This window comes from Diabrotica undecimpunctata, chromosome 6, assembly GCF_040954645.1.
Source record: "Diabrotica undecimpunctata isolate CICGRU chromosome 6, icDiaUnde3, whole genome shotgun sequence".
NCBI lineage: Eukaryota > Metazoa > Arthropoda > Insecta > Coleoptera > Chrysomelidae > Diabrotica > Diabrotica undecimpunctata.
Window position 1 is genome coordinate 147,685,840 of NC_092808.1, and position 16,976 is coordinate 147,702,815.

The 16,976-nt window shown below is 33.5% G+C and overlaps 1 protein-coding gene across 3 annotated transcripts in view; it reads left to right on the top strand.

The window, feature by feature from the left end:
* LOC140444078 (uncharacterized) overlaps window positions 1-16,976 on the top strand; it is a 95,543-nt gene continuing 78,567 nt past the window's right edge. For 2 of the 3 annotated variants that reach the window (XM_072535712.1, XM_072535714.1), the window contains exon 1: window positions 2-251. In XM_072535712.1, the coding sequence (XP_072391813.1) occupies window positions 229-251 (23 nt within the window). In that variant the 5' untranslated portion in view covers window positions 2-228. Of the gene's footprint in view, window positions 252-16,976 lie in introns of all 3 variants that reach the window. The other variant, XM_072535713.1, reaches the window with a different exon arrangement.

The following is a 16,976-nucleotide window of genomic DNA, read 5'->3' on the forward strand; positions in this document are numbered from 1 at the left end:
TTTCAGACCACCACCATCTCTGGATCTGATGTTTTGTTGCTGATTTCAGTTTTAATCTAGCTGTTTTAGTCATTAGTCGTTAGATTGCCATTGCACTAGTTATTTCGTTGTCGCAATTATGAGATGTTCTATGAATCGCGTGTACATTAATTGCTAAATTTAGTTTATAGAGCGAGATTTTAAAGTATGATTTGTTGTGTGGTTTCTAACAAATAGTTTTGGTATAAAATGTATAGAAAATTTTTCGAACGGTAAGTAAAAAATTTATATTTAAACAATTTTTAACTTAGACTCCAGTAATTTATTTATTGGTGAAACTTTTCAAAGCTTGTCAGATTTTTTTCATTTTTCCATTTTTTTTTTTTGCTTATAATCTTTTTGCAATGGGGACGAAGTAATAAATCAAAATTTTAATGAAATTTACAGCAGGAGCCCCTCAAACACAATATGTATTTTAAAGAGTCTTCCGATAAAAATGTTGTGAATTTAAGACTTTTACCTGTGCTCAGCGGTATTGAGAGAATATAACAATAGCTGACCTGTATTAACAATCATCATCATTATCACCCTTTGCTTTCATTGCTTGACATAGACCTCGCTCATTTCTGTCCATTGTACTTTATCTTGAGCACTTTTCATCCAATTTCTTGACATTTTCTTGAGATCGTCAGTCCAACGAGTAGGTAGAAGTAGAGTAATCCTCTACTTCTTTTGTCTATCCTCGGCCTCCACTCAAGCAATCTCTTCGTCAGCCTTTCATCACATCAAGAGATAGCTTTTAAACTGAGACTTCCACAAACCAAAGATCTCCCAGATTATACGTTCCTGAGAGTATGCTTGAGAATGACCACTTCAAGCTATACTGGGATCGCACTGTGCTCACAGACCAAACTGTAACACATAATAGACCAGATCTCGTGGTAATTAATAAATTAACGAGACAAACAACACTAATCGATGTGGCGATACCTAACAACAATAATCTGCATGTTAAGTACAATGAAAAGATCGTCAAGTACAGAGATCTGGAAATACAAATAAGGAGACAATGGAGAATGAAAAGTACTCAGTCAATACCCATTATTCTTTCTACCAATACCCATTATCTGGTGTCATTCCGAAGAACCTCTTAAAAAACATAAAAGAGCTGAATCTAAATAAACACCTACATATCATGCAAAAAGTTATACCACTTTCGACGTCCAGGTGCGTGCGAAAATTTTTGGGACCTACACCGACGTACCAAGTCACCTAAGACTCGATAACACGGAAAGAGTCCCACCAGAGCTCAATCCTGTTGATACCGTAGGTATCTGGGATGAGTGAATTTTCCCCTAAGAGGGAGTGTGAGCAGTATGGCTAAATCTGGATAATATAATAATAAAATATAATAATACACATTGCAAACCTAACTAATTTGCTAATTCTGCACGTAATTTAAAATAAAAGTTGCTTTTTATCACGTTTTGCCCACTTGAACTTCAATTCCCTTAGAGTTTCTTATAGATTTGTCTGTCCCATTTTAGGGAGATATGAATATTAATTGATAGCATTAAAATCTCTAGCAAGTGTTGTTATCTCTTTTTTTTGAATAAAATTCGTGAACTTTTCTTTTTATTCCGTTTTTAATTTGTTCAGTAAATTTAATGTTTTACCTTCCACATTGTTATTTTGAGGTTTAACAACTCGAATTTAATTCACTTCGAATTTTATATATCGTTGATTTGGTTACACCTGACATAATACTTGTCGGTTCAACAGTATCTTCTACAGCAACCAAAGGATATTTGATTCATAAGTCTTCGTACGGTAGGCTGTTAAGTGTGAAATAGATGTCGCGAATCTAGTGTTTGGTTTTTTCGTTCCACATCTCTAGCTACTTCTGTTCCAATATCAGGTGGAGTAATACGTACGATAGGGTAGATCTTATGTATGGATTTTGGTCTCAAATATTCACTGATGATTCTAGCTGACTCATTGATAGCTGTATTTACGTGTCTAATATGTGCTAATGCTTCCCATACGAACGAGGTATATTCGGCAGCAGAAATATGCAAGCAGAGAGTACAAGTGTCTACGTTTCTAAGGCTGGAAGATAATATTGATCCTGGCCTTTAGTTTGCCTTTAAGCTTCAAACAATATTCTTTAAATGACAAGTGCGATCTTAAGTAACTCCCAGGTATTTAGGAGAAGTACAGTATTCAAGGGTTTCATTACACTATTTAATATTCAGTTTTCTGGCAGCGTCTTTGTTACGAAGGTAGAAGGAACACGTCTAAGTTTTCTCAGGGGTAGGCTTAAGATAGTTTGATTCGTATTATGTTATCACTGTGTTTAAAGCTTCAGTCAATGTTGCCTTCACTTCGCCAAAAGTTCTGCTTGTACAACAATAGCTGTATCGTCTGCATATATGAAAATCATAGTATCTACTAGAATGTGTTGGTCATTTTCGTAAATTTTATACAGTATAAATGCTATTACACTCCCCTGAGGAAGACCTTTCTTCTCTGTTCTCTATCTACTATTCTTACCATTGAGAGATCCGAAAAATCTAATTGCACAAAGACACGGATAATACAAGTGATTTTACTGTTTAATGTGATGTAATATAGTTTTTGGAGAATTCTCTGGTGATTTACGGTGTCGTAAGCGGCAGTGAGATCTGCAAATACTGCCCCAGAAACCTGGTGTCTTTCGTACCCGTCTGAGATGTGTTGAGTAAGATTTAGTTTTTGTGATGTACATGATCTTCCCGGTCTTAGCCCACTTTGTTTTTATGAGCTTGTCGTCTATTTTGGATTAAATTCTATTAAATATCGTGCGCTGGAGTATTTTGAATAGGTGAAAGAGCAATGACATTATCCGATAGCTTTTGGGATCGTTAGGATCTTTGTCAGGTTTAAGCAAGGCAACGACTTTGGCTAGTCTCCAGAATTTGGGTATCTGCATAGTTTGAACATAGCTGTTCTTCATCTGGAGGAGCTATTGCAGTTTTTGTGATCCAAACTTCTTAATTTGCTCTGGATTTTTCATTAGTTGGATAGCGGATCTAAGTTCAGCATCACTAAAAGATTTGCTTACCTAACTGGTTTCGTCTCCTTCTATTTAAAGTTTTTCTTTACATCTTTTTCCAGGTGCTCTGCCATTGTTAAGGAGTTATGAAGTCACTTATTTGGTGTGACATTCGGGAAATTATTTGGCTCTTTCACTAAGGTCCTAACTAAGGTTCTTTAGTAGTTTCCAAGAACGCTCTTGGTTCGTGGGAGATGGCCTCAAAAAATATTTCTATAACTGTGAGTATCAACACTAAAGGAGTCTTCATTATATAGGTATTGATACCGATTGAGTAATGGAACAGAGTCTGAATTTAGTCGTTGAACATAGTGAGTTCGGTGTGTTCGAGGAATGTTTCTTTTAGAAATAGTTTCCATGATGTGGATAAATTTGTTATAGTTTTCTGTTATTAGGCGATTTTTAGTAATGTGGTTAGAAAGATCCGAGAAGACTTTTTCCTAATTTACTTTTTAAAAATTAAATCTCATTTCAAATGGCGTTTCTTGTGGTATTACAGCGCTTATGGTACAAATGGATGGTTTGTGTAGGGTGAAAGGAATTGCATCTTCCTTATACTTATAGATGTTGATAATTCTGTGTCATAATAATTAAAAATTAATACGCGAAAGAATAACATGCTTAATTTAAGCAATATTTTAGAAGTAAAGAAAGTTTGGCATCAACTTTGAAGAAATTTAAAAAATTATTCAGAAAATTGAACGGTTAATCATCTTATCCACTCTTAGACACATTTTTATTGATTACGAACCTTGTGTGAACAAGTTATGCAAAGTAATTCATCTAATTAGTTTATACTTACTGCATACATCGGTACCGTATCAAGAATTGAGTATATGCAAAAAGTCTCTATACCTTGTTCTCAGGGCAAAGTTCATTATATTCGTTCTATAGAGTTTAAGTTAGTAAGAAATGAAGTGAAGGGTCGTTGAATGAATAATACATCAATAAATCAATCGAATTCCCCTGTTTATAAACAAATCAGATTCAACGATGTGGCTAATTGTCATGTTAATAACTTATCCCACCATTCTTCATTAAAAATGCAGTTGGTTAGACAGTTTAGGCAAATAAGTTAGGTTGCATTCGCTATATATTAGCTCACGATGTTTGCAGGATACATATTTAAAGTATACAGGGTGAGTCATAACTATTGGGACATAGACTGAGGACAGGTTATTTGGACCAAAATATGGCTATTGGGCCAAATATGCCTTAATAAAATGTTGCTGAGAAAAAAGATACAGGGTGTTAAAGTTAATTTTTGTTTTTCGTTTTTTTTGCTAATAGTTTCCCTGTATCTTTATAAATTGCTATCAAAATTGGCACAGAGGCATAATCTTAGACAAGAAATAGTATTTTATTTACAATTTTACGTTTTGTCATAGAGGGCGCCACGTGGATCATTCCTAATGATCAAATTGAGTCTAAACTTTTTCTGATGAAACTTTTTACTAATTTTTATTAGAAAATATGACGTAAACATCATTTTTATGTAAAATTGGTACTCTTTTTTAAACATGATAATTTCAACCGTTTTCGGTAAAAACGCAGTCGAACTGCTTAGAGTCTTAAAAAAGGATTTCAAATATTATTTCATTTATGAAAAGTATGCTTGGACTGTCAGATAATTGTTGTTGGTAAATGTCATTTGTTCAGAGTAAATTATTTTTGATGTGACAGTGTAGTGTAATGTTGCATTTTTTAAAAGTAATCATTACTTTTTTTGATTAAAATGCCTCGTCACAATCATTTTACTAATGAAGAAATGCGAGATATGATTTGCGTATACGCACAAGAAAAATTTTGCGGTCGCTCGGCAGCCAGAAGGTATGGAATGTTATACGCAAACAGAAGGCAACCAAATCACAAAACTTTTGCAAGATTATATCGTAGTTTAGGTGAAACTGGGTCATTTCACACTAAAAATCGGGGTGGTCGACCGAAACAAATCACACCTAATCAAGAAGATGAACTTTTGGTTCGAGTAGATGAAAATCCTGAAATAAGTTCTCGACATCTATCAGCAGCAACAGGAGTAAGTCAGTCGTCTATTAGAATTCTAAAAAAAGAGAACCTCCATCCTTATCACTTTACTCCTGTCCAAAATGTACTTCCAACAGATCTTCCACGACGGTTACAGTTTTGCCAACGTATTCTGAATAAACATCGCAATGACAGACACTTTATTAAGAATATTATGTTCACCGACGAAGCAACTTTTACCAGACGAGGGGTTTTTAATTGGCGAAATAGTCATTATTGGGAAGAAGAAAACCCGCATGCTATTAAAGCTAGACATTTTCAGCATGAGTTTAAATTAAATATTTGGTGTGGCAGTATAGGCGACCAACTACTAGGGCCTTATGTTCTTCCTCCGAATTTAAATGGAGATTCTTATTTATTCTTTTTGGAAAATACTCTTAGTGATATTTTAGATGATCTGTCACTGGATGTAAGAAGAAAAATGTGGTTTATGCAGGATGGAGCGCCACCTCATTTTTCATTAGCTGTTAGAAATCATCTTAATGACGTATTTCCTCAATGATGGATTGGCAGAGGCAGTGATTTTCAACGGCCACCAAGAAGTCCTGAGTACAACCCGCTAGATTTTTATTTTTGAGGACATATGAAGTCCTTAGTTTATGCCAATGAAATTAATACACGAGACGAACTTTGGAGATACATTCAAAATGCAGCTAATCTTATAAGGGGACAGAATAATATTTTTTTTAACGTCCGAAAATCCTTTATAAAAAGAATTAGAAAAGGTATAGAAATCGGAGGAGACCATGTAAAACATTTCGTTTGAGTTTTTGTGAGTTCTTTTAAGTTAAAGTGTGTTTAGTTTTGATTTATCGTCAAAACGGAAACCTTACGTTAGTTGCAACTTTGTTTATTAGTTTGGTATTTGATAGTGGAATTGTAAATAAAATACTATTTCTTGTCTAAGATTATGCCTCTGTGCCAATTTTGATAGCAATTTATAAATATACAGCAAACTATTAGCAAAAAACGAAAAACAAAAATTAACTTTAACACAGCCGAATCTTTAAGAAGTACTTAAATAATACTTTGCCGAATCGAGTTATCAGTGCAACAGGCGATATTAAGTGGCCTGCGCGATCTCCAGAGCTTACACCCATGGACTTTTTTTGGGGATATTTAAAAAGCATCATCTAAGACCATCCTGAGGCTAGAGCCCAAAATTTGGATGATCGAATTAGAGAAGTCTCCAATTCTGTTACAGCAGAAACCCTTTTATCTGCCCGCAAGAGTTTTTATGACAGATTGGGATACTGTCAAGCCGTAGAAGAACAAATATTTGAATCATTTCTGTAGGGAATAAAGAATTGTTTCCTATTTTATTAGGAATTATTTTTTATTTTCAATAAGAGTATATTTTTTGTGTTATCTTTTTAAAGAAACGCTCTTTTATTTTTAATTTGACCACAAAAAATTGTTTGCGTTATTAAAAACCGATAAAAATGCACCGCCTTATAATGGTCAGTGTATATTTATCGAGTTGTTACTAAAGAGATATGTTACTAAATGGTTTTTGGTTTCTCGTTTTCTGTCTTTGAGTCTAAGGCTAAGGTGTATGAGGGGATCGAAAAATTACAATTACCCCGTACGAGGCAATGTTGCCGATTTTAGCACTTTATCTCATTTTAGTGATTAGAATTAGCCATTTAAACCAAGCCATTAGATATTAAATATAGAAAGTTCATGTTACACACTCCGTATCTGAATTCTGAACAAAAATGTTTATTAACCTTTGACTTTTTAGAATATTTCGTAGTTTTTAATATATTTGAAGCAGTGTTGATTAATTAAATTAATTTATAATTAAAACACCATCACATTTTAATAATGTTCTAATTAATATAGATAAGTGACAAGACAAATTATTCTCTTTTGATTCTATTTGGAAGTTTATTGACCCATTTTTGGCACGACAAAATATTTATTAAACACATTTCTAATCAATTTTATTGGCCACTTAGCCAACGAATAATAAATAATTGAAAACATAAAGATTTTTTATATAAACTATGTATAGGGTGATAGAATTTTATTAAATTAGGAAAGTAGGAAAAATTAGGAAGGACAACAAGATTATTCGGAGAGATTTGGACAACTATCAAAAATAACAAAGAAAATGTCGTTTTGATTGTCCAGGAAAAATGAAACTGAATAATTGTGTTGGAGGTAGAGAAGATAAATAAAATAATTCTAAAATGGCTCCCTAGACTAATCTTTTGTGGACAAGTAAGAATTGTTGAATCTGAATTTAAAATGTTATTCGTTTCTGTATCTATCTATATAGCCCTTGCTGTCTAATTTTGGACATAGGCCTCCTCTTCCTTCTTCCACGTCTCTCTATTGTAGGCAGTTTTGTATCCACTTCGGACCTGCGTGTTTCTTTAAGTCATCTGACCATCTTATTTGTGGCCTTCCTCTTTTTTGTTTGTAATTATATGGTTTCCAGTGTATAATCATCTTATTCCATCTGTCGTCTTTCTGTCTTATGGTATGTTCGCTGGTTTTTCGTTTATTCATCAATAATAGTAAGATATCCCACTGCAAGATCACTACGTTCATAACGTGGTTAATCAAACTCACATTTATATCTTTATATATAAAAATCTCTTGTCACGATCTTTGTCCAAGCTAATATTCAAAAACCTCTAACCCGATTTCAATAAAATTTTGTTAAAGTGTATTTGTTGGTCCAACTTAGGTGATAGGAAATTTTTTTACTCGATGAATGACCCATATTCTTTTTAATTTTAATTTCAAAATGTTTTATACGAAATCACCTCTACAGTTTTGGTTTATTTGATCCATGTAGTTATAAAATATCATAAAATGACATTTAACCAACATCATTTAACAAAAGACCCTATATCTTGCACGTTTTACCCCCCAATGTGTGTGTGTGTGTGTATGCCCTGTAAATTTTCGGACTATTTTGATGGAAAGCGTCCTTTATTTCTGAATGAATTTTTACTGCGTCTCCATTAACTCGGTAATTCTTAGTTAAATTGGAAAAAGACTTGTACCCACCTCTACAATATAGATCAAACTTGCAACAGCTGTATGTTCTCAAAAACTTGCTGAAACGAAGGAAATGAGCCGTTACTGAATACAATTGATTTCCATCGTTTCAATGAGTCACCCATTGACATACCAAGCACCTTTTAAATGTGATTTTTACAACTTTACAAGGGTTTTTACGCTTTTAACAGAAGTGTTGGCCTATTGTTTTTAATGTATTTTGTGTCGACAATCACTCTTCCATGAGACATTTGAAACATATAAGACGAAGCTCTAAAGATGGTATGTTACATGCCGAAAGTACTCAGCTGGTTTTAAAAACAAAATTTTCAAACTCAAGTTTTTTGAGAACATACACCTGTTGTCAGTTTTATCTAAATTCTTAGTTAGTCCACTCAATTTCCATAGCATCTAGTATTTCTACCAATATTTTTTCTTTACATTTCTGCATCTGGAATTCGATCTCTTAAAGATAATCTAAAAATTAGATTACTCTTTTCGTTAGGATTAGGGTGTCTTCACCAGATATGATAATAGGTAGGGCAAGTTGATTTGAAAGATTTTATTTAGAAAATGTTTAAGCCCTGATTTCATTGTATCTGAAAGAATACCAAGATAATAATAGAATTAGTCTCCACAAATAATGAGATACAATAAATATGATTTCCTTAAGCTCATAGTAGGGGCTTATGACTTACTATAAAAGAGAAATAACGCAAATACTGACTGAAAGAGTTGAGCCTCGTTTTCACGGTGATAGTTGTCGTGGTAGTTGCTTTCATGATAGTAACTGTCACATAAATTATGGCGAACTATTAAAAATAATTGTAAAAAGTGCAAAGAACAGTAGAATGAGCCACCGACAATTTGACGTAATAAATTTTTTGGAAGAATATGAAAGGTTTCCATCCATGATGGAAAAAAACCTCTTCTGATTTCAAAAACAGAGCGAAGAGGGACCATGCTGAAGAAATGCTGCTGCGCTTATCAGGACTTTTTACTTTTAAAGAATTAAGACAGAAAATAAGAAGCATAAGGTGTAATCAAGAAGTTGCTAAAATAAAGAAGTCTGTGGAAACTGGAACGGGAACTGGTCATGTGTACAAACCAAAACTTATCTGGTTTTACGTAGCTGTTTTTTAAGGCATAATGTGGAAGAAAATGAATCAGAATCTAAGTTGGTAAGTTTTATTTTCCTTTAATTTCTATATATAATAAGATTAAAAAGATGCTGATGTATTTTTGGAGTGTTTTCTCTATTCTATCATTCTGTACTGCCAATCGACAGCCCCTGCCCCCATAAAAGAATTAGCAAAGTTTTCTCTTCTTTGAAGAGCTTCAGGCAAATAGTTACGCTGCAAAGTTGAATTTAAATCAACTAGACCATTCGAGTTCACACTGCGCCAATTTATCAAGCAATTCATTATCTTCTGTAACTGTTGTATCATTTCTCACTTTTTGTATCCAGTTGTGTAAAACACATCCATCTTATTGCTTTTATTACTGTGTGAGGAGCAAGTGATATTGGGGATCTGAATACACAAAAACGGGCTGACATGATTCCAAACGCATTTTCTACTATACGTCTCCCTACAATGTCTATAATTGAATACTTTCTGGGCAACAGTTAATCGGTTTCGTCGGGGATAGGGCTTTATTAAATATGGCTTGAGTGGAAATGCTTCATCCCCTAATATAACAGATCCGTCAGGTTGGTTCAATATATTTTCTCAATGGCTGTTCGAAGAGAGAACTTGGCAAATATTGAACTGCTGCCGTAACTCCCAATATCAATAAATGTAAAATTATAGTTATGACGCTGGCGCCGCAGAAATTACCTCTGTATCGACCATCTTGTAATTACTATCGTGATATTTTTTATACCTATAAAAACCTCACTTTCATCATAGCACTATCGAAGTTACTATCGTGAGAGTACTTTCGCGAAAGTACTATCACCGTGAAAACGAGCCTTTAGATCGGATTTATATAAAAGAGTCCTGGTTTTTATAAGTTGAATACTAAGTCATTATTATCATCATTGGTGCTACAGCCCTATAAAAGAGTCTCGACCTTATCAAGTCTATTACGCCAGTCAGTTTTATCCATTGCCAACCGTTGCCAGTTTGCTGTGCCTATTGTTCTACCATCCTCATCTACACCATCCCTCCATCTAAGTTTTGGCTTACCCCTACTTCTACTTCCCACAGGTTGTGACATAAGGATTCTTCTAGGGGTCTTCCTATTTTTACAAGAGATACTACGTCTTTACCACCAAATATATGTCTATATCTGTGATACATCTCGTAGTTGTACCTCCTTCTCCAAACACCATTTTCACAGATGCCACCGAATATTCTTCTGAGGATCCTTCGTTAAAATATAAGCAGGAGGTTTTCATCTGCCTTGGAAATGGTTTATGTCTCCGATCCATATGTCAACACTGGTTGTATAAGCGTTTTGTATATGGTTATTTTTGTTTTTTGGCTTAAGTTTCTGCTTTTTATTTGTGTACTCAGTCCAAAATAGCATTTGTTTGCTAGGATTATTTTTCGCTTGATTTCTTCCGTCACGACGTTCTCCTTGGTGATCAGGGAGCCTAAGTATGTGAATTTGTCCACCACTTCAAAGGTAGAGTTATCAACCGTGAATTGGTGGCCGATGTTTCTGGCTCTATTGTTGGGTGTTGATGCCATTATCTTAGTTTTCTCCTCATTTACTTGCAGGCCCATATTTTTTGAGGCATTTGACAAGGTGGTAATCATTTCTTCTAGCTTGCGTGTTGTGCGGGCAACTAGGTCAACATCATCTGCATATGCCAAAATTTGGGATGATTTATTAAAAATGTGTCCTCTGTTGTCTATTTGGGCATCCCTGACTGCCGTTTCCAGAGCTATGTTAAAAAGGAGACACGCCAGCGCATCTCCCTGCCGCAGCCCAACATGCGTTTCAAATGCCTGTGATTATTCGCCCTGTATTTCGACTTTGCAAACAACTTTACGCATTGTAGCCTTAACCAATCTTATCAGTTTATCGGGGATGTGAAATTCATCCATGGTTTCATACAATTTATTTTTTAGGACACTATCATAGGCCGATTTAAAATCTACGAAAAGATGGTATGTGTCGATATTGAATTCATTGGTTTTTTTGGTTTTTATGGATACTAAGTAAATGGCTAAAAATATGAACTTTGCAACATAACAATAATTTTACTATATACCATATTGAAAGAGACATATTTTGCCAAAAATTCTATCAAATCAAGTATTGCCATGCCATTTCAACTTTGGCGTTAATTTTTCAATGTCATTATCTTTAAATAAACTGCTTTTGTTTGAATATTGTCACTTGTTAATCATAATTGTGAACAACAGATGTGACCTTTTGCATTTTTAGTTAATTAAGGTGATGGTAGCAGCTATATATAAAGGTCAAATGTAGTTAAAAGACGAACCGCATCTGGCAGAAATAAAATAGACATAAATCGAAAATTGTACATCGTGTAACATTTTTATTAAATTTTCTTATTTGGTACCGAAACAAGGAATTAATACTTCCCAAGGACATCGATATTATCAAGGATAATGATACAAACGTCTTTATTTGATTGGATAATTTTAATACTGAAACAAAAAATAAAAAGGCAACGCAAATGTTTTTATTTTTCACAGAATATCGTCAACCTTATTGATATATTTCACTATGCAACAGCTTCTGCAGAAAATAAACATTAAAATAACTATGTTTGCAAACAGTTTGGAATCGTCCCTAACAGAATATATATTGCTGTTGCATTGCCTACCAAGCTCTAGTTAGGGTTAATATTAAAGACCTTCCAATATTTCTTCGTTGAGAATTCAACGAATTTATTTTTAAAATCTCTTCCTGTCCGACCTATGTATAGTTTCAAGCATGTACATACATCCACAGGTCATACAAACATAAATACATACATACATACTTACATACATAGGTCAAACAGGAACAAGTTTTAAAAATAGTGTAACAAAACACAAAGCTAGTTTTATCTACAGTAAAATCGATTTAACGTGAATCAACCATTTGATTACAGAAGGCTATAGGTTCAATCACAACTTTTCTCAAGGTTCAAGAAAGTCTCTTCGGTAGCTTTTGAAGTTACTAAAGACGCTAAAGAGTTTTTCAGGAGTTTCAACAGTAGTACTCAAGCTAGTTGTCGATGACTGTTTTTGGAGCGTAAATATCTTCAAATATTTTTCAAGCAAACCTGACAATTCCCTGAACGTAGATACTTTCTTTCTCCACTTTGCATTTTCGAAAGGCAGTCCCGAAAGAACATTTACATTTTCTTCCTAAAATAGCCTTAAGTAGTTTAATGAGAATGGTTTAAAACATTATTTATACATGTTACATTTACACATGTATACACATTATACATTATAATGTGTTTATCGTCTCAAAGAGAACTGAAGTTGAAGCATATACTAAAGTTAAATAGTTCATGTATGTACATATACCAAGTTTTCCGAAGTTCTTCTTTATTTATCATAATTTTCCCTGTCAAGTCTACAATTTTATGGGGAGTTTTATTATGAGCTATTTCTCTGCTTTTTTTTGAATATATTTAATGTGTCGTATTTGTATTTTAACTGTTCCCTTTCAATGCATTTATCCCTCATCTACTTTTCTTTGACGATCTTTATCTTTTGTTTTATTAATTTCTGTTAATCTTGGACCGTAACTGATTCCTACGGTCTCTGATATATAAAGTTCGGTTGCTAAAAGAGTTTACAAGATTAGCGGAAAAATTTGTGGACAACCCTAGTTCGCATAATTCTGAATGCATTACTGTTAAATTAACACAGTCGTTAGAGCCTTTAAGTTCTAGAAAAAAAAACATGTTAAATATTTATTTTTAGAAAAATTAAGTAGGATATATGTTGTTTGTATTGTATTTTATAGTGTTGTATTAGTATTGTATCATTGTATTGTATTATATTGCTGTTTAGAGTAATTTTTAATACGTTTTCATCTTTCAACGAAGTAGGTTCATTTAATTTCTATCACGGTATTTTCAAGTCCTTTAGAAAATTTCAAACGAAAATTTTGCGTGCTGAAGCAACTGCCTCACTCGCTTAGCGGCTGTAGCCGGCCCTGTATGTAACAAGGTAAAGTTTGTTTCACGAAAAATGGTTGAGTGCTTGATGGTTACCTGAGTTGATCCTATTGTGTATACAAGAGTCTCTCAATAAACTACTGAAGTACACAGGGTCGCAGTTCAAAAAGTTTGTTATTTAATATATTTCATTGGTAGCTGTGTAATACACAATTATAAAAATTTATTAAATTATTTCATATGGTATTTTCAGGTTGTTCAAGTGAATATACTTGATAATTGAACAATTTTTAGCATGAAGAAAGTAGTTTTTTTGTTCTACGTGAATAATTGTAGTATATGGATCTAAATTCAGAAAGGTACTTTCCTTCACACTTTTTACAGGCATAGGGCTGTCAGCAAAAAACTGGCGTGTTTAAAAGTTTTTGCTCTTCCTAATCGGATATCGTTAAAAATGTACAGTAATAATAGTTCTATTTACAGTATATACATACAAACGAATACATAATGTACAAAAAATAGATGAATTGAAAAAAAATATAGAAAAATATATACAAGTTAATATTTACAAAAAAAATACCCAAAATTACCAAAATATATTTATCAATTCCTAAATACCTAATTCTGTTTCGCTGTCGCTATCCTCTTCAAGATTAATAACAATTGGTTTAATTATATGATTCAAAGTGAATTTTCTACGTTCAATACATGGCGTACTGAATTTTTCCAACTTTCTGGGGAGATATCATCAACACATTTCCTTATTAATTCGACTACACTACCACTTAAGGTCGGAGAAATATTTTGTGACCCAACATTTGACTTTAGTTGGTGCCACATTTGCTCTATGGGATTAAATAAACAATAGTAGGGCGGAAGCCGTAACACTGTATGTCCCATGTCCTCGGCCAATGCGTCACAAACATATACTTTTTTAATAGAAAATGATTTTAACACTTCTAACAGTTCATTTTTTAAATAACTTTCTTCAAAATATATATCGTTTTCTAACAGGTAGTTTTGAATTTCAATTTTCGTGTTATTTGCACTTGGAGACTCAATGTAATTGACGACTGTGGTAACTTGCATTGTCCATTACTTTCACACTATTTTGAGGAAAGTTAGGTATAAGACAATTCTTAAACCATAGCTCAAAAAGCTCTGCCGTTGTATCCTCATGGTAATCCACGCAGGGTCTTTATTGTTCTTTGCAGAAAGCCATAAGGCATTTGGGACCCAACCATTTTCTGATCCTGCATGTAAAATTGTTATTCTTTCCCTTTGTTTGATGGAGCTTTTGTTTGACACCTGTTGGAAGAATGGGACCATCCTTTGGATGGTGTTTCATGAGTGTCAAACCATGTCTCGTCCAGATAAATTATTGGTCGATCTTCTGTACGGTACTTTCTTATGGAAGTTATATATTCAGTACGCCACTTTTGTGAACGATGGGACTCCATAAGCACTTGCCTTTTGTCAATTGTACGATATCTGAAGCCCATTTTAGATAAAATCCTCCAAAGACTAATGCGGCTACAGTTTATTTTTTATTTGTGTATCATCATTAGTAAGCCGTTGTTTTAAAGCATCTAATGTAGGTATCCGTTGCTCTTTGTACATTGTGTAAATTTTTCGTCTTATTAAGTCCTTATCACTTTCGTCAATACATTTGGTAGAACCGGCATCCTTACGCTTCCTTCTTGACTTAATGGGATTTGATGTAATTCTTTTCACTGTGGTTAGAGATATTTTCGTTAAATCAGATATTTCACTGGCAGCAGTATTAGCAGTAAGTCCTCTTGTAAGTAAAGAACTATATTATATTGTTTTTACGATTTCTCTAGCGTCAGCAGATAAATGCTTTTTCTTTGCTGGAACACTGGAAGAAGCACCATCAATTTTTTTCCACGGACGCCACATAATGCTGTTTTATAGGTATAAATAGGTATAACACTGATAACACTTGTAACACTTTCAACTAAATAAAACAAAATGTATATTTAAAAATTTCTCACCTGTTTTATATACTTTTACAAATTATACAGAATAGAGGGAACCTGTATAATTATTCCAGGAAATACTTAACGATCAACAAATTTATTGTGGTCATTAAAAGATCAACCATTGATAGTGAAACTCACTGTTAAAATGTTTACAACTTTATGAATTTTACCTGAATACTTACCTGCTCAACTAATGTTGACTAAGCTGGGGTACTTGCGGTCGGGATTTATTGCAATCATTAAGCACTCAACCATTTTTCGTGAAATAAACTATACAATAATTATTTGACAAATTAGTTATGTATTGAAGTGCGAGTGATCGACGTACGGGTCTACACCGCGTCTTTAATGAACGGTGTTTTAATGAGAAGTAAAGTAACATGTCTTGTTTGGAGTCTGTAGTTGTGTGTTATCTCGCAATAGCATCCCGAGAAATAACGAAAAATAAGCGAAAACGTCCTAGATAGAGAAAGGCAAGAATTGTCATACACCCATTTAACTCAAAAATTGTTAGTAAAACCACTTGACTGCAGAAATTATCTGAGAATATCTGATCATACAAAGAATTGTCGTCTGTAGTGATACCTATTATAGAAAAACAAAACACTATAATGCAAGAAATAAAAAAATCTGACAAAAACTGCCAATTTGGCTCGCTGGTTGTGATCGACAAGCGGTTTTACATGACGAGCAAAGTAAAAAATATGACAAATATGACGAGCCGCTAGCCAAGCTCGTCGGTATACAAAACTCAGCGGTATTGCAATAATAAGCTGGTGAGCTTTACGAACGAGCCATAGAGCCGCGGTTTTACTCGATCAAGGCCTTTAGACTTGCTTAGAGTAGTCGAACTAAACTAATTGATGTAAAAAATAAAAAAACTGTGTTTAAAAAATGTTTATTGCTAATTAGAAAGACACATAGAAATTTTAAATAACAAAATTTCAATCTCAATAAGTACAGTCAATAGGAAATTAACGCAAGTTTCAAATATAAAATCGAAGGCCCTGCCAATAATCAGAATGCTATAAAAGAATAGGAAATTAGGTCAAATATTAATAAAAACGTCATAACAGAGACTGGCATATTGTCGAAGTTTAATACTGTAAACTAATTAAACCGCTTTGATTTAGATTCCTAATGTGCGTGAGTGAGTGACACTGAGACACATCACTGCCAATTAGAAAAACGTATGATTAACTAATCGACCGAGAATGATTTGCCAGTGACAATTATTAATTGCGCGTGTATAATGTAACGCATTTAGATTAGGCATATTATTAAGTAATTGTGACAATCATTATTGATATTATAAACAGTTTACATCAGTTTAAGTTGAAAATCGACAGTACCGTATAACTGCCATGGTGCCTAAAATATTCCATATATTTTTCCGAATAGGAAACTAAAACATCATACAAAAAGTATTTTAAATTATTGTAGTTCATTGCTATTAAATAAAGTAGTTTATTTTTTTGATTTTGACAAACAAATCTGTAAACATAAATAAATCTGTGTGTTGCTCCTATTATCTAATAAATTTTGATTGTATCTTCTTGTTCTTGATGTGCCTATCCGTTACGAATGTTGGCGATCATCATGGCAATCTTTATCTTATCTGCAGCAGCGCGAAAAAGCTGCACAGATGTTGTATTCAACCAGATTCTGAGGTTCTTTAACCAAGATGTTCTTCTTCTTCCTGGACCTAGTTTTCCAAATAGTTTTCCTGGCCAGATGGCTT